This window comes from Labeo rohita, chromosome 11 (genome assembly GCF_022985175.1).
Source record: "Labeo rohita strain BAU-BD-2019 chromosome 11, IGBB_LRoh.1.0, whole genome shotgun sequence".
NCBI classification, from domain to species: domain Eukaryota; kingdom Metazoa; phylum Chordata; class Actinopteri; order Cypriniformes; family Cyprinidae; genus Labeo; species Labeo rohita.
This window is the reverse complement of record NC_066879.1, coordinates 4953543-4976764: the sequence shown is the minus strand read 5'-3', so window position 1 is coordinate 4976764 and position 23222 is coordinate 4953543. Positions and strand designations below refer to the sequence as shown.

General features: G+C 39.3%; 1 protein-coding gene across 1 annotated transcript; it reads left to right on the top strand.

The window, feature by feature from the left end:
* The first annotated feature begins 249 nt into the window (after window positions 1-249).
* On the top strand, window positions 250-9486 carry kbtbd8 (kelch repeat and BTB (POZ) domain containing 8). The gene is made up of 4 exons (XM_051123134.1): window positions 250-371; window positions 1281-1488; window positions 2694-3811; window positions 6606-9486. The coding sequence occupies exons 1-4, from the start codon at window positions 356-358 to the stop codon at window positions 7067-7069; spliced, it is 1806 nt and encodes a 601-aa protein (XP_050979091.1). The 5' UTR covers window positions 250-355; the 3' UTR covers window positions 7070-9486.
* Window positions 9487-23222: the final 13736 nt, after the last annotated feature.

Sequence of the window (23222 nt, the reverse complement as noted above, 5' to 3'; positions counted from 1 at the left end):
CAGTATTCAGACATCAAAACAATAATTTTCATTGAGCTATTGCTAAACTTGTATACTTAGTCTAATATTTTGTTTACCTTCTAGGTATTATTAATTAACTGTGTTCATTTAACTTCCTAAATGCTGGTTTATCTTCATATGTATCAGTTATCCATATCACAAACACATGCACACACGTTCATAATGGAATATAAACTCCCTTGGTATTGCTTTGAACTATTTTGCGAAAACAGCCGGCCTCGAAAGACTATTGGCTGTCGCTGGGGTTCGGCGACGCTGATTGGTTGCTGCCTGTTTCCGGGGCTCCATTCCATTAGTGACGTTTTCCCAGTCGCCGTGAGACAGATTGGGGAGAATGGCTGCCAGTGGAGGTTAGATCTTCTCTTCAAAATCCAAACTTATTTCTGAAAGTTTTCCAGTTTGTTTGCGTGTTATTGCCCTGTAATATCATATTACTTTGACGGAATGAGATAGAGTTAGACGGCTTGTTCAAATATACGGCGAGTTCCGGTGGTTGTTTGGATATAGGCAGAAAAGTACGGAGAGGTAGCGGCTAGCGAGACTAGCTCAGCGAGAGACTGTGTAAACACTCGCTTATTTGCTTGCTACTTTACGATACAATTCATTCAGCTATGCTGATTCTCTTCTAACTGTGTACTTTCGCGATATTTAATGCGTTGTCACGGTTTATTTAGTGTTATGAAAGAGCTCTAGTCTGGGCTTCAATGGCTCGAGACCGGACTAGCCTGATGTTGTGCTAACCGGTAAAACAGCACCTGGATTAGCACAGCTAATAAGTTAAGCACCGAAACTCGCTTACTCGAAGTAAATAAACACAGTTCTTAGATAAGATTATCAGTAGAGTATGAAATGTATGAGGTTGTCAAAACCAATACTAGTTCTTTGGACCGTATTGCTTATTTTTCTGCTCTTAACTCGTTTCATAGTAAAGCCATGTGGGTGCTGTGGTTGGTAAGTTGATTAATAGACAAGAAGTTGGGTTTGAACAGCTCTGAAGGAATATTATTTTGTAAACTTTAATGTCACTAACTTTGCACAGAGCCTATGGGTTAGGAACATCTGTTGAATGAGCTCTTTTTTATTTTTGCATTGAGACTGTTTTGACAAGAGATTGTTTTGGGCTCTAGTTCTAAAACAAAAAACAAAGGCTAATAAAGTGTAAAAATGCTCTCTTTCCCTATTACATGTCACCGTGATATTCTTTATTGTCGCTGTAAAACCTGGAATCATCTTAGCTGTTTAACCATTTTGTCTTGTAGACATAGGAAAGCTGTTACAAGTACAGAATGGGACTCCAGCAAGCACAAGCTACAACGGGGTAGATGCCCTACATGCCTGTAACATCCTCCAACAGCTTAAAGCCTTGTACGACGAAGCTCAGCTGACTGACATTGTCGTGGAAGTGGACCATGGCAAGACATTTTCTTGTCACAGAAATGTCCTCGCTGCCATCAGCCCTTACTTCAGGTAGCACCTGCACACTTCACACATCTGGACTGTTAAAGTTCACCCAAAAATTAAAAATTCTGTCATTAATTACTCACGCTCATGTCGTTCCAAGACCAGTGTTTATCTTCTGAACATACATTAAGATATTTCTGATGAAATCTGAGAGCTTTTTGACCCTGCATAGACAGCAAGGCAACTGACACATTTAAGGCCCAGAAAGATAGTAAGGACACTGTTAAAATAGTACATGTGACATCCGTGGTTCACCCGCAATGTTATGAAGCTACGAGAATGTAATGGACTATTTTAACGATATCCTTACAATATTTCTCGGCCTTGATTGTGTCAGTTGTGTTGCTGTCTATGCAGGATCAGAAAGCTCTCGTATTTCATCAGAAATATCTTAATTTGTGTTCCGAACAAAGGTTTTACAGGTTTGGAGTGACATAAGGGTAAGTAATTAGTAACAGAATTTTAATTTTTGGGTAAACTATCCCTTTATGTATCAAGCTTTTTCTTAACATTTGTTGAGAGATTGTGAAGTGATAAAAGCTAAAATTGAAACACAGACCCTTAATTTATTGTATAACATGATATTTAAAGATTTAACCATTAAATACTATAAATAGATTTGAAAGCTTTGTTTTCAATACTTTATTATACATTAATTTATAAAAACTTTAAAGGAATGTTCCTGGTTCAAGACTAGTATAGTTAAATACAGTCTTTCAGCTTGAATATCATGACCATGTAAACCTATTAGCTCTGGTGTAATATGCACAGTAATTATTATTATTATTTTTTTTTGCGATGTCATAATTCAAAGGCCAAGCAGGTTTTCACTCAGTTCATTTAAGCTCTTGAACCAAGATGTAAACTATAAAATCTCTATATTGAGTGATTGATAATTTTTTGCTTTAAAAATTTGAATGGAGTTTTTTTTTTCTTTTGGAAACTGACAATAAACAAGAGCTTCCTTAAATAGAATACGCTCATTTAACATAAACTACACGTTAATTGTAAAAAAATGCTTTGGAGTGCCACTTATTTAGACTTTAACATGCCTGACTTGATTATTGGAATCTAGTTAACCACAGTTCACTGAATACATATTGTCATAAAAAATGACCTCCTTTTTTCCTCTGTTAAAATTCAGAAATGCAGTCAGCAACACTGCTTTGTTGTGTTCCCGTGGTAATGGTGTTTGTTTTATCTTTTGTCAGATCCATGTTCACAAGTGGCCTTACTGAGAGCAGTCAGCGGGAGGTGCGGATTGTTGGCGTCGAGTCAGAGTCCATGCATTTGGTCCTGGACTATGCTTACACCTCACGTGTCACTCTCACCGAGTCTAACGTGCAGGCACTGTTCACCGCTGCCAGCATCTTCCAGATCCCAGCCCTCCAAGACCAATGTGCCCAGTTCATGATCAGCCGTTTGGACCCTCAGAACTGCATTGGGGTCTTCATGTTCGCAGATGCTTATGGCCACCAGGAGCTGCGGGAGCGCTCGCAGGATTACATCCGCAAGAAGTTCCTGTGCGTGATGGGAGAGCAGGAGTTCCTTCATCTGACCAAAGAGCAGCTGGTCAGCATTCTCAACAGTGACGATTTGAACGTGGAAAAAGAGGAGCACGTGTACGAAAGCATTGTGCACTGGCTGGAGTATGACTGCTCACGTCGGGAGGCAGATTTACCGGAGGTTTTTGCCAAATGCATCCGCTTGCCCCTGCTGGACGAGGCCTTTCTGAGCCGTATACCCCCAGCCTTCGCCCTGGCCTTGTCCAGGGACTCCTCGGATAAGGGTCGGCTCAACGGCACCAACGGCTGCCCGCAGCGGCTGGGTATGACTGCATCCGAGATGGTCATCTGCTTCGACGCGGCTCACAAGCACTCAGGGAAGAAGCAGACCGTGCCTTGCCTGGACATTGCTGCCGGGAAGGTGTACAAGCTGTGCAAGCCACCTAATGACCTCAGAGAGGTTGGCATTTTGGTCTCGTCAGAGAACGACATCTTCATCGCTGGAGGCTATCGGCCAAGCAATAGCGAGGTGTGCATCGACCATCGCGCAGAGAGCGACTTCTGGCAGTACGAACATGCTGGCAACAGGTGGCTCCCACGATCGCCCATGTTGCGGGCGCGCATCGGCTGCAAACTGGTACACTGCTACGGGAAACTCTACGCTCTGGGTGGTCGAGTGTACGAAGGGGACGGACGAAATGCTTTGAAATCCGTGGAGTGCTATGATGCCAGGGACAACTGCTGGACGGCGGTCAGTCCCATGCCGGTGGCCATGGAGTTCCACAGCATAGTAGAGTATAAAGACCGCATCTATGTGCTGCAAGGTGAGTGGGGTTATTGCAGAGTCACCTGAAATCAGGGTCATCAAAGTGTGCAAAAACGTATTTCCTTGTAATTCATTGGCCTGTCATGTCTTCTAGCTCTGCTTAGATGATAAGGTCAGGTGGGTTAACCTCTCTCAGCAAAATCAGCATTAACTGAGAGCACAGAAGACCTAGACTAGCACTTAATATTAGGAATGCACCAAAATTTCACCCACTGGAAACTGTCAACAGAAAATGGCATATAAATTTATTAGTCAAAAGAGAAATTTGAGAAAGAAAAAACATATTGTGGAGCAAAACAATGTATAGAATTGTAACATTTGTATTATAATGTGCAGCTGAAATAAAGACTCTTAAAAGTCAATATTGCACACTGAAACATGTATAATTAGGGCCCTATCGTTTTAGTAATGCAGAAAATATGGATGAAATCGCAGAAACCATTCATAAAAATGGAATTTACTGTATAACGCGGAATGTCACGGAATTTGCGAATAAATCGAAAGTAGGTCAGATCGCCATAGGGGCTAGTGTCTGGGAATATTATGGGTCAAAAAGACTTAAATATGAATCCTGCAGGTTCTGTGTGAGTGAATGCTGCAGACATGTTTTGTTTACGCTTGTGGTGTGAATGAGAGTAACTTTATGAGCATTTGACCGTTTTTAGAAAGACTGTTGTCATATACACAAACAAAACTATTCCCAACAACCCATCAAAATAAAAGTCTGGTTAAACTTAAAGAAATTGTGACAGAGAAAGATTAGTTTTGTACAGTAGAAGTACATCTTAATGCAATACTACTGCTGACAGTAAAATTATTATTAAAACTTTATTCTTATTCCTTATTTTAATAGTACACCTGTTTTGCAGCAGTTTGTTTGCCAGAAAAATTAAAAAGGCTTTATTGTATTACAAGAAAAATTAAATTAATATTGTATACCTTTATTTAATTAGCAGGAAAATCTTAAAATAAAATGCATTTCATAGGGCCCTAAAAATGTCACTTTTAAAAAAAAAAAAAAAAAAAAACTTTAATAAACTGCTGTTAAATTTTATAAGTTTAATGATTTCAAGACATGCTCATTGATTAGTAAATCTTAATTTAACCATAAAATTTAACCATAAAAGTTAGTAAAAATAAATAAAACGGAATCCAAAAAAACGAAAACGGGAAAAAATGGGAACTTGAAAAATGAAACTGAATTGTGATTTCATAGGGCACTACATAATTCAATGCTTTCTGTAGTTTTAAAGAATATTTCTAAAACACTTGCCTCTATAAAATGTCACACCAACTTAAAGTTGGGGTAACCAGTTTACTAAAGAAGTATTTAAAAATGATGACAACAGCATTAACAATCATAATAATTATTAAATGTGTCCATGTTTATATATCACATTTATAATTGGAAACTAAAACATTTTTATTAATTGAAATAAAGTATAAATATTACATGTCAAACTTATTTTGGTTGCCAAAGCAGCTGTTCTAATTTTGTCTGGTTTAAGTTGAAGCACTAAATGGAAATAAAATACAAAACTATAAGTAAAATAAAAATAAAAACAAATGGTAGTATTTAAAATAAACAACAACTAATAAAAATGACAAAAACCTAAAAAAAATTAACTAAAAAATAAAATAAAACGCCATTCAAAATATTTTTCCTTTTAACCTTGTGTGGGGTAGAGGTGTCACGATAAATTGTTCTCTGAAAATGAATCTTATGAAATGAACTTATGCTGCATCCCAATTCGCCTACTTATACTATGCCCTAAAAGTATATACTCTTTTTGTGAAGAAAAACTTTCATTTGAGTATGTAGCAGAACAGTTGGCAAGATTTAGGACATACTATTTCGTCATAGCTGCGTCTTTAATGGACGCTCTGTTTATAGTTATATGCATCATGTCACTGTTTAAACTGGCCGGTCAATCATCTTGTCACAGTTAACATGATCCCCATTTCATTTAATTTGATTTTTTTTACTGGATTTGAGAGAAATGAAGAGGCACGTTTATCTGCCAGTCGCAGGTTTTCTCATGCCGAGAACTCTGCTCATGTGCTTGTGTAATGATGCATTTGAAGGTTAATGACCAAACGCATCATTATAAAAGTTCACAATGTTGCTGCAGATGAAATATAACCTGGATAACATTAAAAACTTTTTTTCTTTAAATCAGGTTAGACATTTTTTATCACTCTGTCCTTCTGTCTCGCATATCCGCCATGTTGGTAGTTCTTACCGAATCCTCGTCCACCGCGCAATGTGTTGTGAGCAATATTAGCAATTAGAGTGTGGCATACTTTTTTTCAAACATACTACAATTTAGGACATACTAATTCTGTTTTCAATTACTATTTAGGACGGATAGTATGCGAATTGGGACGCAGCATTCGTTTTTAACAGCACACTCAAATGCTCACATAGAAGATCGCTTTTGCATTTCACTGAATAAGTTTAAGTGGTTAAATGTACTTGCCCACTGTGATTCAGCCTTTTCAAGCTTTATAAATGATTATTTTAAGTTCAAGTGGTGTACAAGCAGAATATGTCTGTTTTTAAAGCATGCAGTGCCATCTGCTGTTAAAAACTAAGCTCATAACTTGATTCAAGAGAGAATTGCCGAATCGATCCATGAAACGATTTGTCGTGACACCCCTATTGTGAGTCCAGAATTTTTGGTTTTGGCCAAGTAGGTTAATTGTGGTGCTAGGTAATAGGAAATACATATTATGCCATTTTGGCCATCAGTATGGATATTGATCATTCTTTTATCCTTATTCCCCCAAAGGAGAGTACTTCTTCTGTTTTGACCCTCGCAAAGACTACTGGGGGCATTTACCATCCATGAACGTTCCCCGTTCTCAAGGCTTGGCTGCCCTGTACAAAAACTGCATCTACTACATAGCAGGCATCTGCAGGAACCACCAGCGCACGTTTACGGTCGAGGTGTACGACATCGAGCAGAACACCTGGTGCCGTAAAAGAGACCTCCCGTTTGACCAAGCGACCAGCCCCTACATCAAGGTGCTCCTGCTTCAGGGCAGACTGCACCTGTTTGTTCGAGCTACACAAGTCATGGTAGAAGAGCACGTGTTCCGCACCAGCCGCAAGAACTCTCTCTACCAGTACGACGACGAAGCCGACCAATGGACAAAGGTCTACGAGACGCCGGACCGCCTCTGGGACCTCGGCCGCCATTTCGAGTGCGTGGTGGCCAAACTATATCCTCAGTGTCTTCAGAAAGTGCTGTGAGGAGGGGGAAGATCATATACAACGTGTGCTGTTTGAGACAGCGGATCAATATTTTTGCAGAAGGGGGATGGTGGTACTGCTCAACACATGGTGCTGTTTGTGTCCCCGACACCAGAACTGCAGGGGAAGTCTTAAAGCGTTAAAGGTTTCAATCAATAAACTCGAGGGTGCTGTTCGGAAAAACGCAGTATTTTATGTTCGACAATTGTGCGCCAAGCACCCACGCAATCGCTTGTTTTACAGTTAGAAAAGTGAATCATAAGTGCAATTATCTTTTGTTTTTGTTTCGCAGATGTCGAGTCGTTTCTGCTCCATTATATCGTTGCTGTTTTGGTTTGGGTTGTTGGCATGCGTCGTTGGCGAACATGAGCAGTGTGTCAACAGTTGAGTAAAATAAAAGAAAAAAAAGTGAAATGAATATATAAAGCTATAAATATTCATACGGGTATGATGAGCGTTTTGGCTCACTGTTGGTGTGAATACTGAATATTTTTAAAATGTCATTTCTTTCAGGTTTTCAAATAAATGCGTTGATCCATGCCACCTACAAAAAGATTTGCTTAAGAATTTAGTTAGATTATTAATGGAAAGTTATTTGTTTGCCAAGACAGGTGCATGTACGTAGGTGGCTCTTTTTTACATTTTTGATTTTTCTTTTCCTTTTTAAGTCAACCCATGTGCTATAACTATAACAGTTTTAATTTTCATTCAGACTCTGCTTTTATGTTTCGTTGAGCCCAGCTCCCACATCCAAATCTATATCTTTGCAATTTCGCATCACCAGCCAGATCTTTAGTGAGGTTACAAGATTTTACTCAGTCTCCATATTGGAGAAGAACTAAGGATACCAGCTTTATGTGTAGCTGAAATCAAAAGCGGGCAATTTGTTGACAGCCAAACACAGCTCAGATCAGGAGAGGACATCGATAGGGTTGGCCAAAATGTGGATGCCTACATTCCACCGTCATTTGTGACTCTGAAACCTGCAGGTGAGGTTGGAGTATAGATGCCTCCAAAATGCCAAAACGAGTTCAAGGAGTCTTAGCCTGCACCCCACGGCAGCAATAACAGGCGTTCTGTCATTGTTCCTTAGATAAAGTGCATTAGAAACTTAAGCGATGATGTTTCCATGAAGAATTCCAGAAAAGTGGCCTTTGTTTTGCCACCGTAGGCTGGTTAACGTTCAGTGAGATGTGTTGCTATCCAGGGATGTTACAGTGCCTGTTCACATAAAAAAAACAAAACAAGCCCAGGCATCAGTAATGGAGTGCGAAAAAGCCGCTCTGACGTCTTACAGTTTGGTTTGCTTCTGCACTACGGTGCTTTGACTTTAGGAAATCCAGTCCTCCTATATTAGCGTTTCCATGCCCTGTAAATGAACACTCTCTTTCTTTCTTCCCATCCCCTCATCTTCCAGTCTCAAACTATGGAGAAGAAGAATTGTTTTTGGTGCTGCTTTTTTGACAATCTTGTACAGTGATTTTACAGCCATTTGTCATTGCTCGACACTTCCAAAAGTCGTCAGTCTTATAAGTTATTGTCTCTCGACGTTCGTTTTGTTTCTCCAGCCTCATGTTTATTTCGTCATGCAGGTTCCTGATTTTGCACTACATTATTTCCTCCCTTGAAAGCGACTCTGTTTTCAGACACAGAGACTGAGGACGTGGTAAACGACGTCTTTAAATAGGACGGCTGATGCGCTCTCTCATGTCGGGCTCTTTGGCGCCCGCGAGGCCCAAGCTTCATCTGAGGCTTTGGTGAAGGGAGAGGGATGAGAAATCGCATTGGCTTTGGTGCAGTTGCCGCACGTTTCACACACTTGCATACGCTCAGTAGCACGGGAACCAGAAATGGACACTTCTCAGGATTATTGTCGATACACAGTACTGTATTTAAATGGTTTGTTGTATGTGTAATATACTGTACCATATGTTTGCTGTACTTGCACAGTTTTTTTGTTTTTGTTTTTTGTCCTTTATTTCTAACTTGAAAAATAGATGTTTTTTGTTTTGTTTTTCCTCCTTTCGGATGGGTGTGTGTGTTATTTTTCTTTCTAGTTTTAATATTTACTCTTAGGTTTGTTAGAGTTTTTGATTTTCCTCTGTTAAAAAAAATTGTGAATCACAAAACATGGACATTAACATAAGCATTTTCTTTTTTTTTTCCTCAGTGTGTTCTTTTGTTTCTTAGTGGTTGCGTCAGTCTTAAGGAATACAAAGCATTACAGAAAATAAGTTATGGCAGTGCTATTTTCCAAAGCACCAGTCTGTCTAGATGTTGAAAGCTTTGAAAGAATTTATAAATTATACTTTTGTGTTGTTGGCTGCTGCAGGTGTGAATGCTCTACAGCCAGTTCTTTCATTTGTCACGGCTTGCAGTTAATTTATCCTCAGACATTAAAACAGTGTTTTATTTTCCTTTTGCATTACTGCTTTGCATTTTGTTCATTTTTTTTATGTATTTGGTTTGCTTGTATGTATGGTGTGAGAGTTTAGTAAACATTAATTGATCTCTACTGTGAAATTCACCTTGCACATAATTTGAAAAATAAAACAATAAAAAGTGAACAAGTGGTGCTGGTATTTTTAAAAGTGAAGAATTGATATAGGTAGTTAACCAAAAAAAAAAATATATATATATATATTATATGAATTTCAAAGTGACCATATTTATATATGTATAAATACCAGTCAAATGTTCTTGAACAGTAGGAGTTTAAATGTTTTGTGAAGAAGTTTCTTCTGTTCACCAAGCCTGCATTTATTTGATCCAAAGTACAGCAAAAACAGTAAAATTCTGAAATATTTTTACTATTTAAAATAATTGTTTTCTGCCTAAATATATATTTTAAAATGTAATGTATTCCTGTGATTTCAAAGCTGAATTTTTAGCATTATTACTCCAGTCACATGATCCGAAATCATTCTAATATTATGATTTACTGCTTAAAAATATGGTATAGTGTATAATTTTGCAAAAGCTTTTTATTTCAGAAAAAATGTACTGAACTGTTGCAATATTAATAATAAATGTTTCTTGAACAGCAAATCATGTGAAGGATCATGTGACATTGAAGACTGGAGTAATGGTGCTGAAAATTTAGCTTTGATCACAGGAATAAATTACATTTTAAAATATATTCAAATAGAAAACTATTATTTTAAATAGTAAAAATATTTTAAAACGTTACTGTTTTTGTTGTACTGTGGATCAAATAAATGCAGGCTTGATGAGCAGAAAAGACTTTAAGACTAAAAAACATTAAAAATCTTATACAAATCTCTGTTCAAAAAGACTGGTAGTGTGTATATATGTATATACATACATACATACAGAAAATTTCTTATTCATTGGTGGAAAACAAGCTGCTGACATTAATTTATATCTCATCTCCAACAAAATAGTTTACACAGGTTTGCACGGGTACAGTGTGAGCTTTTTTTTTATTATTATTATTTATGGCACTGCTTGCATGTCCTGGCTGATAAACAGCCTTATTTTTTGGTTACTATAGCAAAGTTATTGTACTGTTTCAGCGGACATTAAAATGTTTCTTTCATATTTAGAAAGAAGCTATGACTGTAAAGCAAGGAAAATGCTTTACTATATTTGCAGTGATCTAGGCAGCTACTTTAGTTTAATATAAAATCACAAATGGGGGGAAAGAAAAATACAAACCCAGACTTCATTCAATGCTCCTTTCAGTTCATTGCCTATTAATTTTTAAGGAATGCCTGTGCTGTTTTCACAGCTTCTTTCTCTATGAAGTGGTTATGTCTCATAAATCAGCCTGAGCTTACCATCATATTGATCCTGACTGACTGGAGTTGCTTTCATCTAACTTGACCACGTACTTTAAAGAGCTTCTCCCTCATGCTGGGGTATGCGCTATTTAATTATTTAACAAAAACCTATTTTTAATCAAACTGGGAGGAGAACTGAATATTCATTTGCTCCAAAATTGTGACAAATGAGGAAATTAACTCGCCAACTTATCCAACAGACTTCTGCTCTCAAATCTAAAAAAACCTATGCAGTTTATAATTAATTTTAAAGTGATAGTTCTCCCATTTTTGAAAACTACCCCATGGTTTACCCTCAAGCCATCCTAGATGTGTATGATATTTTCTCTTTTCAGACGAATACAATTAGAGTTATGTTAAAAAATGTCCTGGCTCTTTTAAGCTTTATAATGGCAGTGAATGGCTGTTGAGATTTTGAAGTCCAATAAGTGCATCCATCCATCATAAAATGTACTCCACATGGCTCCGGGAGATTAATAAAGGCCTTTATTAACCCCTGGAGCTGTGTGGAGTACTTTTTATGATGGATGGATGCAACTGGATTTAAAAAAAAATCAACAGCCATTCACTGCCATTATAAATCTTGGAAGAGCCAGATCATTTTTTAATATAACTCTGATTGTATTCATCTGAAAGAAGAAAGTCCTATACACCTAGGATGGCTTGAGGGTGAATAAATCATTGGGTAATTTTCTTTTGGATGAACTATCCCTTTAAAGGAGAACTCCACTTCCAGAACAACAATTCACAAATAATTTACTTACCCCCTTGTCATCTGTCGTGAAAAAATTATGGTTTTGGAGGAAAACATTTCAGGATTTTTCTCCATATAAAGGACTTCATTGGTGCCCCGATTTTGAACTTCTAAAATGCAGTTTAAATGCGGCTTCAAAGGCTCTAAATGATCCCAGCCGAGGAAGAAGGGTCTCATCTAGCAAAACGATCTGTCATTTTTTCTGAAAAATAAAAATTTGTATACTTTTTAAGCTCTGGGATGCGCGTTCATGACACTACGTGACCCAGTGTTTACAAAGCAAACGCGCAAAGACTAAGAAAGTGCAAGTAAGTCAAACAAAAAGCTACAACGATGTCGGACGATTCTGAAGTTGTAGGAGAAAATAAGATATTTTCGCCATTCTCTACCTTTTTGAGCTGGAGTACACAGACGATGAACTTAGACGTCATTCGTAGTACTGGTGGGAAGTTCGGATCATTTTACAGACTCGGACATTTGAGTCTCGTTCAGCAAAATGAACAAATCTTTTTTCGAGTCATTTCGTTCATTTTAGCAAAATATAATTAAAATGTTACGCGTTGCTTCCCTAACACATCTACTGCTTACACAAATGTTGATCACACTACAAACAAAACTATAATGCTATAAGAAACAGAAAAGATTAATTCATTGTTTACCTGAGCCTTTAGTCTATGATTAGCTCACCTCACTTCTTATCTGACAAGTTTTCAGGTTTGAGTCATTCGTTCATCACGTGACAGCCCCATAAGCTCAACCAATGCAGTGTGAGCCGGAAAAATAATTGATTAGTTCATCTCTCGAGTCTTCAGGTTTGAGTTGTTCGTTCACCACGTGACAGATAAGATGAACGAACGACTCGAAAAACCCGAAAGACTCGAAACAGGTGAACTAATTCCAGTACAGAACCTGATAGGATGTTGTGCATGCGCGACTGAACGAATCACTTCCCGAGACGACTCGTTCTTCCCGAGTCACATTAAAGATTCGTTCAAAATGAACGAATCGTTCAAGAACGACCCATCACTAATTCGTAGCATCGTGGACGTGCATCCCAGAGCCTGTGCTACATGAGCTTTTGTGCTTAAAAAGTATACAAATTTTTATTTTTCGAAAAAAATGACCGATCGTTTCACTAGATCCTTCTTCCTCGGCTGGGATCGTTTAGAGCCCTTGGAAGCTGCATTTAAACTACATTTTGAAAGTTCAAAATCGGGGCACCAATGAAGTCCATTATATGGAGAAAAATCCTGAAATGTTTTTCTCAAAAACCATAATTTCTTTACGACTTAAGACAGAAAGACATGAACATCTTGGATGACAAGGGGGTGAGCAAATTATTTGTAAACTGTTGTTCTGGAAGTGGAGTTCTCCTTTAAGACGCAATCGACACTGACAACCACATTACATATCAAATATACCATATAAACAGGTTTCTAAGTGTCTAGTACAGCAGCAGCACACAGGAAGAACATATTAAAAAAGACAGAGAGCGAGAGAAGGGAGAAAACGAGTGTGAGACCCAGCGGTCCCATGTGTAATAGCAAAGGCAGAGGGCTTCATCATACTGCCCTTGGCTTCACTTTCCCCAATGTCACCCTATATGCAGTAGAAGAAAGACAGCAGGAATACATCAGACACGCTTCCATTGCTTCTCTACCACACACACAAAACAAATGCTCCCAGCTGGAGCTCCATCATAAGCTCACCTGAGCAGCTTTGACTTTGGCAGTCGGGTTGTTGGAAGTGTAATGGAAGAGAGACCCCTGATACCGCCGGAGAGCCCACCTCACTGAAACGAGACAAATGCACAACTGCTATTTCTTTTGTTTAGAAAGCAAAGACATAAAAACCAAATCCATTACGACGGAGACAATCAGAACGCAAGGAAAGCATGAATGCCTGCAGCTCGTGTGAAATGAAAGACTTTTATGCTTGTATTTTTCATGCATGTTTTTTTCCTCCAAGCCGTTTCTGTAAGGACTCCTGTCTTGTGCTTATTCACGAGGACGTGCGGTTTTCTATGTAATTTATAAGCTAAACACAATCACGATAGCTTCTCAAGGTTGTAAGGATTTGCAATGAAGGATAATCGCGCCGTCGTCAGCTGGTAACTGTAATCTTTGAAAATGATCCATGTCTCGCAAACGTGTAATCTTCCTTATGTTTATGAGAGATGCTGAATTATGAGAGGTTGTGTATTTTGTAAGCCTGGGAAGACGTTCATGTAGTAATCACCTTTGTGTGGAAGCGTCTTTTGATTGATGTTTTCTATTGTTCCTTCACTGTGACATTGTAAGGTGGATGAAATATGATTAATTTTCTGTCTTGGGGGTGAAATAAGAATCCAAAATGTTTTGATTACAGAATCGTTTTTTAAAAAGTCTACAATAAATGTGTTTGTGTTTTGCAATTAATTTCCAAAACTGCCTTCACAATGCTTTAAAAAGATCAGTCATACAAATTATTTGGAGCTACTTTTTTTTAGAAGACATCCTGAAATTGCAAAGGCCTGAGGTGACCTTAACATAAATACTTTATTATTACACAGGAAAAGGAAATTGCTCATGGTCATAATCTAGGCAGAATTTTAATAATGCTCAAATATAAATATTAGGGTTGTTAGTCAATTAAATTTTTTTATCTAATTAATTACATGTGTCGATTAATTAATTGCAAAATAAATTTGACTGTGAAAATACCCACAAAAGATTTTTTAAAGCTATTTTTGTGTTAGTAAGAAAGTAAGAATTGTAGCTTTAAAAAGATATAAAATCATTGAATCAACATAAAATTTATTGCACATAAACATTTAGGCTGCAACCGCCCAACGTAAACTGTAAAACATAAAAGAAGATAATTTAAGAAACATCTCAGTATTTTTTGTTCATGAAAATCATTGGTAACCCAAACAGCTTTGTTACTAACAGTCTTCAGAATACTTTCTTTTATGTTCCACAAATGAAAGGTTTTGAAAGGACATGAGGGTGAGTAAATGATGACAGATTTTTTTTTTTTTTTTGTGTGAACTATCCCTTTTATGTTTTTATTATTAATATTTTATCTTTTTTTTTTTTTTTTTTTTAATGAAATGATACTCTAAATAAGAAACTAAATCTGCCAGCAGGTGGCTGTAAATGTCTTTATGAGTCATTCACTCATTTGATTCGATTCGTCCAAATGGCTGATTCATTCAGAAATGAAGTAAATGGCTCTCTTTATGAATGGGCCTTTGAATTATTGATACACACGATTCGTTCAAAACGCAGATTCATTCAGAAATTAAACACCGCTGTGTTGGATGTGCAACAATTCTGCTATAGCTTCAAAGGTAATATGTTTTCTGCAAAATTTAGCAAAAACACTTAATATAATGTTTAAAATATAACACATCAGCTTCTTATTTACTGAACTGTTGTATAAAATCTAATTTAAGCTCGTGTCATATTGCTCTTGCTGCCCATGCGATATCGCGTCATATGTGATATATAAATATGAGACAAAATGCATACTGGAGGGCATTTTTTGGCACGAATATCTTGAATTTTAGGGCATAACTGCATTTATGGAGTTGTCCCCCTCCATCATATTTGTCAGCAGTCAACTGTATGAAATATAAGATGATGTACAGGTCTGGGGGCGGGGCCAGCGCGTTAACTGCGTTAAAATATTTTAATCGCGTATTTTTTTCATAACTAATTAATTAAGTTAACGTGTTAAACTGACAGCCCTAATATATATTATAAATTAAATTTCTCACAAAATGTATCAATGTATTTTTCTTTTTTTGTTTTTGCCAAATCAGTTTTGAAAACTAGAACTAATGTATTTAGATTATGTAAGGCTTATGAGATCATTGTTTATATTTCTCATTAGAACATTATTAAAAATTAGATACGTTTTATGCATCTTCTATTTGAAAACCTGGGCTATAAGACCAAAAAAAGCACTAGGAGACTGATGTGCATCATTTAGCTGATAAGTTTCTCTTCTTGCTCGGGGTTGTTTTCTTCAATTCGAAACGTGAGTGTGATCTAATAGGTGTCATCAGAAATGGGTTTTTATTACAGTTGGAGAGGATACGGGATGAATTGAAAAGCAATCTTGTAGGTGACTGATATTTGAGAGTATATGGGCGTAATGGCACTGAACAAATCTTTCTCATCAAAATGCTTTTCTTTTGCTGGCTGTTTTTCCCTCTCCATATCATGTGAGCAATGAATCACTATATGAGCAGGCAGGTGTTCAGAGCTAGTGATGTGAGGTGTTGCTACAGTACTGAAAACACTATCACACATTTTCACATGTGTAAATATGCATAAGCAAGTCATTGGTCTGATAGTTTGATATAGAAATTGTACATTTTCATTACTGATTAATTTAGCAGTATCATATGAGTGCTGTTCTTCAGACCAACCGATATTGCTTTTACAAAACAAACGATTCAATAAATTCAATAAATAGTTAATATCAAGTAACTTACATTTTAGACAATTATTACACAGTACACAGTTATACACCAGATGCTACAATAGAAGTAGCCGAATCACAGCACACTACACATAATATTGGCCTTTTCAGATATTTAATTGTAAATTTAAACATAATGCGTTACTTTACTACTTAAAAAAAAAAAAGTAAACAATGTAATTTACGTAACTTGTAATGTGTTACCGCCAACACTGCTTGTTGCACTGGCATGTTGTTGCATACTGCAGAAAGAGTCACAAAGAAATACCCACTACTAATGTACAGACTGACAGTAATTTCAGCCAAACAAGTTGATTTGGTTGATATCGCCAGAGGGTGAGTGGATGAGCACTCTGGAGTACATGTCATTGGGCTTTATTTAGCAAAAGCCAGATTTCCAGTTGTTTCTCATTATTAAGGCCTTTGGGTCTCTGCTAAAACTTGTCTCCACAGATCACGATGGTCCCACTGTCCCTCTCCAGAGCGCTGAGTATGCGTGCTCAGGGAAAAGATCATGGCCTGTAGGCCTCTGCATTGTTCTCTTTCTCTTATTTTCACTCTCTGAATGTAATTACGTCTGTGCCATCCCATTGCCCCGGGATGGGAGTGTGGTGCGTGTGCCAGCCCTGAAGGACTGCCCAGTGAGCCTCATTACCCTACCACAACCTGCCACAGAGGACAGGAGTATAGATAAAGAAGGAATTAGTGGCCTCTGTGGCCACATGGCATCCCAAAGTGCAGCAGTGCTTTTTGTAAGCAAAAAGATTCAGTCCAAACACACAACTTAAAGAGACAGTTCACTCAAAAATGAAAAATCGGTCATTAATTACTCATACTTGAGTCGTTCCAAACCCGTAAGACCTTTGTTCATTTCAGAACACAAATTAAGATATTTTTGATGAAATCCAAGAGCTTTCCAACCCTGCATAGACAGCAATGCACCTGTCACATTCAAGGCCCAGAAAGGTAGTAAGAACATTGTTAAAATAGTCCATGTGACATCAGTGGTTCAACCATAGTTTTATGAAGCTACGAGAATACTTTTTGTGCACAAGTTGACGTTTCTTTCCACAATCACGATTTTTGACTCGAACTTGACTTCGCACATGCTGAAAACATTAAAGGAGAAGTCTACTTCCAAAACAAAGATTTACATATAATGTACTCACCCCCTTGTCATCCAAGATGTTCATGTCCTTCTTTCTTCAGTCGTAAAGAAATTATGTATTTTGAGGAAAACATTTCTCTATTTTTCTCTGTATAATGGACTGATATCGTGCCCCGATTTTGAACTTTCAAATTGCAGTTTAAATGCGGCTTCAAACGATCCCAAATGCGGTTGTAAATGATCCCAGCCAAGGAAGAAGGGTCTTATCTAGCAAAATGATCGGTTATTTTCATTGAAAAAAATACAGTTTAAATAGTTTTTAAATCTCAGATGCTCGTCTTGCCTTTCTCTCCCTGAACTCTGTGAATTCTGACTCAAGACAGTTAGGGTATGTCGAAAAACTCGTATTTTCTCCCTCAACTTCAAAAATCTTTTCAAAATCATCCTACATCGCTGCAGAAGTTCCAACACAGTCTTTGCAAAGTGAACATGTAAAAAAGATCAAACACCCTTAACAAAAAATGTAAAACAGCGATATAGGACGATTTTGAAGTTGAGGGAGAACATGAGATGGGAGTTTTTCGACATACCCTAACTGTCATGAACTGGAACAAAAACAGTCCAGGGAGAGTAAGACAAGATGAGCGTTTGGCATTAAAAAGTAAATAAATTCTATTTTTTTATATCGTTTCACTAGATAAGACCCTTCTTTCTTGGCTGGGATCATTTACAACTGCATTTAGGATCGTTTGAAGCCGCATTTAAACTGCATTTTAGAAGTTCAAAATCAGGGCACCATATCAGTCCATTATATGAAGAAAAATGCAGAAATGTTTTCCTCAAAAAACAATTTCTTTACGACTGAAGAAAGAAAGACATGAACATCTTGGATGACAAGGGGGTGAGTAAATTATATGTGAATATGTGTTTTGGAAGTAGACTTCTTTAATCTCACAGCTTTGTTCACACATAGCATCAATACAGAACTAATCTGGCAATGTTACAACTTCTGAGGCCAGCGAACCGCCACAGCTGATCTGCCACCGTTTTGACAACTGGTCTAATTCACAGATGACCTCTAAATGGAAAAATGCTGTTACATTTACAGAAAGTGCTGCATGTGTGAAAGCACTTCTAATGTCTTCAAAACTTTCCCCAAAAATGTCACCCCTCTCCTTCAAAATCTTCAGGAACTCATCCATATATCTTGAGAAATGCTGACTGCCTCCTTCTGACAGGCAAGCTGTCACTTCCAGGAATTCTCAACCTCTTTCACACATACATCATGCTGACAACAGTAAAAGATAGTCTGCCTCTGATGTCTTCTGATGCCGGTAATGCCCTAAATCCTTGCTCCTGGGATGTGGCGTTACATGATCTCAATTATTCCTGAATTTCTAAATCACACCAAGCACATCAATCCTAATGAAACTTTAGTGATGTCATTAAGACAAGAAGACTCATACTGAAGGGTTTACAGACATCATTGTTCAGCAAAAACCTCTGAAATGAGAAACCCCTCTCTTCCTTTACTTACATCTCTCTGTGTAGGTGAAGACGAGAGCTGTGCTCATTTGGAAGACGAAGCGGCATTAAATTGGATTTTTTGGTGAAGGAGGCAGCGCTCAGCGAATTGTCCAGAGTCTCTAATTTATTACCATTTAAATAGAGGAATCATTTCTGAAATTATTTCAGCTTCCGTTAATGAGTTTTTAGTTGCCAATGTGAAATGAGATGGAACCCTAATGTGCACAGAGCAGAAATGGTCTTAATTTAATCACAGACCGCACCACATTTAGGAATGGCCACACTAGCCTCGGAAATGGAACTCATTTGGTTCCAATCTTTATTTTTCACAGGCTTTGGGCTCTCCTTCAACCTCTGGCCTTCCCTGACGATTACTGGGATGTATTTCCCAGCCAGAAGGCCCCTAGCACATGGTTTTGCTGCCATGGCAGAAGGTGCAGTATTTCTCTGCGCTCTGGGTCCTCTAAATCAGCAATGTTTTATCCGTTTGTCTTTATCCTGGTTGCCCGAACAAATCTGAGCGTTTTCAATACATGTTATGGCTGAGTAATGTTGAGTGATACTTCATTTTCAGCTTAAGATCGATTTTTTTAGTCCAAAACTAGGCTTTCATTCTTTTTCATTGTCATCGCTACATCTTTTTCAACCCAACCCACGATTAAATGTTTCGAAGAGCACAAATTGATATTTAATGAACTCTTTTGATATGACAGACTGTGTTAGCCTATTACAAAGCGCACTATAGTAAAAAGTGATTTATCAAACATGACTTTTCAAATTGCATTTTCAATATCATCACTTTTTTCTTGCAGCACATATAGATTTTAGAGCCGCTCAAATAGCTTAGCGTAGCTTTAACAAAGGACCAGCTGTGACTAGCAAGAGGTGCAGTTTTAAGCCCATCAACATGCATTTTCTTTCTCATTTTGGTAACTGGCTGTGTGCTCAACATCATCCACTGTGCCCATCAGCCAAACACTGTGACATGAATAAATACCCACCACCATCATTTAGATACTCTTGCCATAGTGAACACATTTGCCAGGCTGGAACTAGTGCACTGGCCACTACCAAATGGATTCAGACTTGAATGTCCCATTTGTTTTATCCCGATTCATGGCCTAGTAGTGTATTTGGGATTGCATTCATCATGGTTGGTGCTTTTTGGACCAAACTAAGCTTTGGCAACTTGTTAAAAGGTCCAACTAAAGAACTTCTCATACAGTGCCTTGCAAAAGCATTCATACTTTTTCATTTTTTCACATTTTGTTATGTTGCTGCCTTATGTTAAACTGTTTTAAATTACTTTTTTACCACATCAATCTACACTCCATGCACTATAATGACAAAGCAAAAACAGAAAAATGAAACTGTCACAACTTTATAAATTTATTCAAAATAAAAAAACTGAAATTAGTACTTTGCAAAAGTATTCATACCCTAACTCAGTACTTACCTGAAGCACCTTTACAGCCTCAAGTCTTTTTAGGTATGATGAAACAAGATTTGCACATCAACTTTTGGCAGTTATCTGCCAATCTTCGCCTCAATTCTTTACCTCTTTAGCTCTGTCAGTTTGGATGGGGTCTGGCAGACATTTTCAGGTTTCTCCAGAAATGTTTGACTGGGTTCAAGCCACTTAAGGACAACCACAGAGTTGTCTATAGGCCACTCTTTCTGTGTGATTAGGGTCATTGCCCTGTTGGAAGGTGAACCTTCTTCCCAGTCTGAGGTTCTGAATGCTCTGGGCTGGGTTTTCATTAAGGCCATCTCTATATTTTGGTGCACCGAGCTTTTCTTCTACTCTGACGAGTCCCTCAGTCCCTGGCACTGAAAAACAACCCCGCAGCATGAGGTTGATACCAGCACACTTTACTTTTGGGATGATACTCTGCAGGTGATGAGCAGTGCCTTGTTTCCTTCAAACATGATGCTTGGAAGTGAGGTTCATCAGACCACAGAATCTTGTTTCTCACAGTCTGGGGGGCCTTTATGTGCTTTTTGCAAATTCCAAATGTGTTTTCAATTGTTTTCACTGAGAAGAGGATCAAGTCTTGCCACACCAATATAAAGCGCAGATCAGTGGAGTGTTGCGGTGATGTTTGTCCTTCTGTAAGTTTCATATATGATCATGGAGCTCAACTAGAGTGACCATCAGGTTCTTGGTCACCACTCTAGCCAAGGCCCTTCTCCATCAATTGCTCAGTTCAGACTACATGCTTCTGTGAACCTTCAATGCAGCAGACCTCTTCCACAGATGTGTGTCTCTGAGCTCTACAGGCATTTTTTTTTTTTTTAACTTAGGGCTTGGGCTTTTTGCTCGGATATGCATTTTCAGCTGTTAGATCATTTAAAGCTAAATTTCAACTGTCCCAGATAAGGGTATGAATACTTATGCAATGGAATCATTTAGGTTTTTAATTTTTAATGCATTTGCACAGATGTTAAAAACTTGTTTTTTGGTTTGCTTTTATGGTGTATGGGGTGTAGACTGATTTTCACATGACAAAATGTGAAAAAAAATGAAGAGGTATGAATACTTTCGCAAGGCACTGTATATGTCAGAAGAGTTTACCTGTGTGTTGAGATGTTTCTGATGCATCGGTACTCGTGAATGCGCAGTGGAAACTGACATGCACGAAAGAGAATAAAATATTTAAATAAAGTCAATATTTTAGTTATATTTGCACACAAAAGTATTTTTGTGGATTTATAAAATCACGGTTGAACCACTATCAAATGGACTATTTTAACAATCTCCTTACTACCTACCTTTCTGGGCCTTGAGTGTGTCAGTTGCGTTGCTGTCTATGCATGGTCCAAAAGCTCTCTGATTTTATCAAAAATATCTCAGTTTGTGTTCCAAAAATGAACGTGTCACGCTTGACGTCGTGTGCGGGAACAGATACGCAGGAGAGCGGAGATCCAAACAATGCACTTTTAATAAACAATCCAAAGGAACAGACTCAGGGAAACAACGGGAACCAGCAACCAACGACGAGCAAAACAAACTGAAGACAATCTAATCACCGACAAGACCGTGTGGAACAAACAAACCTTATATACACAGAAACAGGGGAGTGGTCACAAACGAGATAACGAGGGGAAGTACAAATAAGGGCAAGACTAAACCAAAAAGCACAAAACCAAAGGGGGGGAACACAGACTAAACCAAATGTACAAGAACCATAGGGGAAAAAAAACACTAGGAAAAACATGACAAAACAGAACACAATCCTGACATTACCCCCCCCTCCCCTAAGGCGCGACTCGCGCCGTAACTATACACAAATGGGTGGGAGGGTGGGCGCCCTGGAGGCTGTGCCAGGCGGACACGGGGGAAGCAGGGTGGTGCCTCCAGGGTGGGTCCAGGGACCATGGCGGGTCTGGGAGTTCAGGGAGCCATGGCCAAGGGTATAGTCCAGGCGGCCATGGTGGGTCTGGGAGTTCCGGGAGCCATGGCCGAGCACACAGTTCATTTGGCCATGGCGGGTCTGGGGATTCAGAGAGCCATGGCCGAGCACACAGTCCTTGTGGCCATGGCGGGTCCGGAGGTTCGGGAAGCCATGGCCGGGTAAACAGTTCAGGAGGCCAAGGCTGAACAGGGGAGTAGCCCCCCCCCAAAATTTTCTTGGGGGAATTTATAGGGAGCGCTGGATGAGGTGCTGACTCAGGAGGGCGAGCTAAAGGAGGAGCCGACTCAGGGAGGCCGACTCAGGAGGGCGCGCAGACTCAGGAGGGCGCGACTCAGGAGGGCGCGCAGACTCAGGAGGCGCGCAGACTCAGGAGGGCGCGCAGACTCAGGAGGGCGCGCAGACTCAGGAGGGCGCGACTCAGGAGGGCGCGCAGACTCAGGAGGGCGCGCAGACTCAGGAGGGCGCGCAGACTCAGGAGGGCGCGCAGACTCAGGAGGGCGCGCAGACTCAGGAGGGCGCAGACTCAGGAGGGCGCGCAGACTCAGGAGGGCGCGCAGACTCAGGAGGGTTCCAGGGCAACTGCGACAAGGCCTGGGACCTGGGGAGAGCAGGGATAGAGAAGGTGGACAGAAGGAAGGGAGAAGCAGAGAGTCTGTGGGGGAGCGCCGACTCCGAGGGAGGATCCACAGCAGAAGCAGCCACGTCAGGAGGCATTGGCACGGCTTCTCTAACTGACAGGAGCTCTGGAGCTGACTTGAGACCTGACGGGACCTCTGGAGCAGACTTGAGACCAGACAGGAACTCTGGAGCAGGCCTGAGACCAGGCGGGAGCTGGAGCGGAGCAGGAAACCGCGTTCTGGCCTGGGACCTGGGGAAAGCAGTGATAGAGGAGGAAGACTGAATAGGGGGAGAAGCAGAAAGGTTGTTGAGGGACGCCGCCTCCCTTGGAGGATCTACAGCCGTGGCTGACACCTCTGGGGGCATGGGCGCGGCTTCTCTGGCGGAAGGGGCCTTGGGCCCAGACGGGCTCTCAGTGGCGAACTTGTGAGCCGACGTGACCTCGGGAGCACAGTGT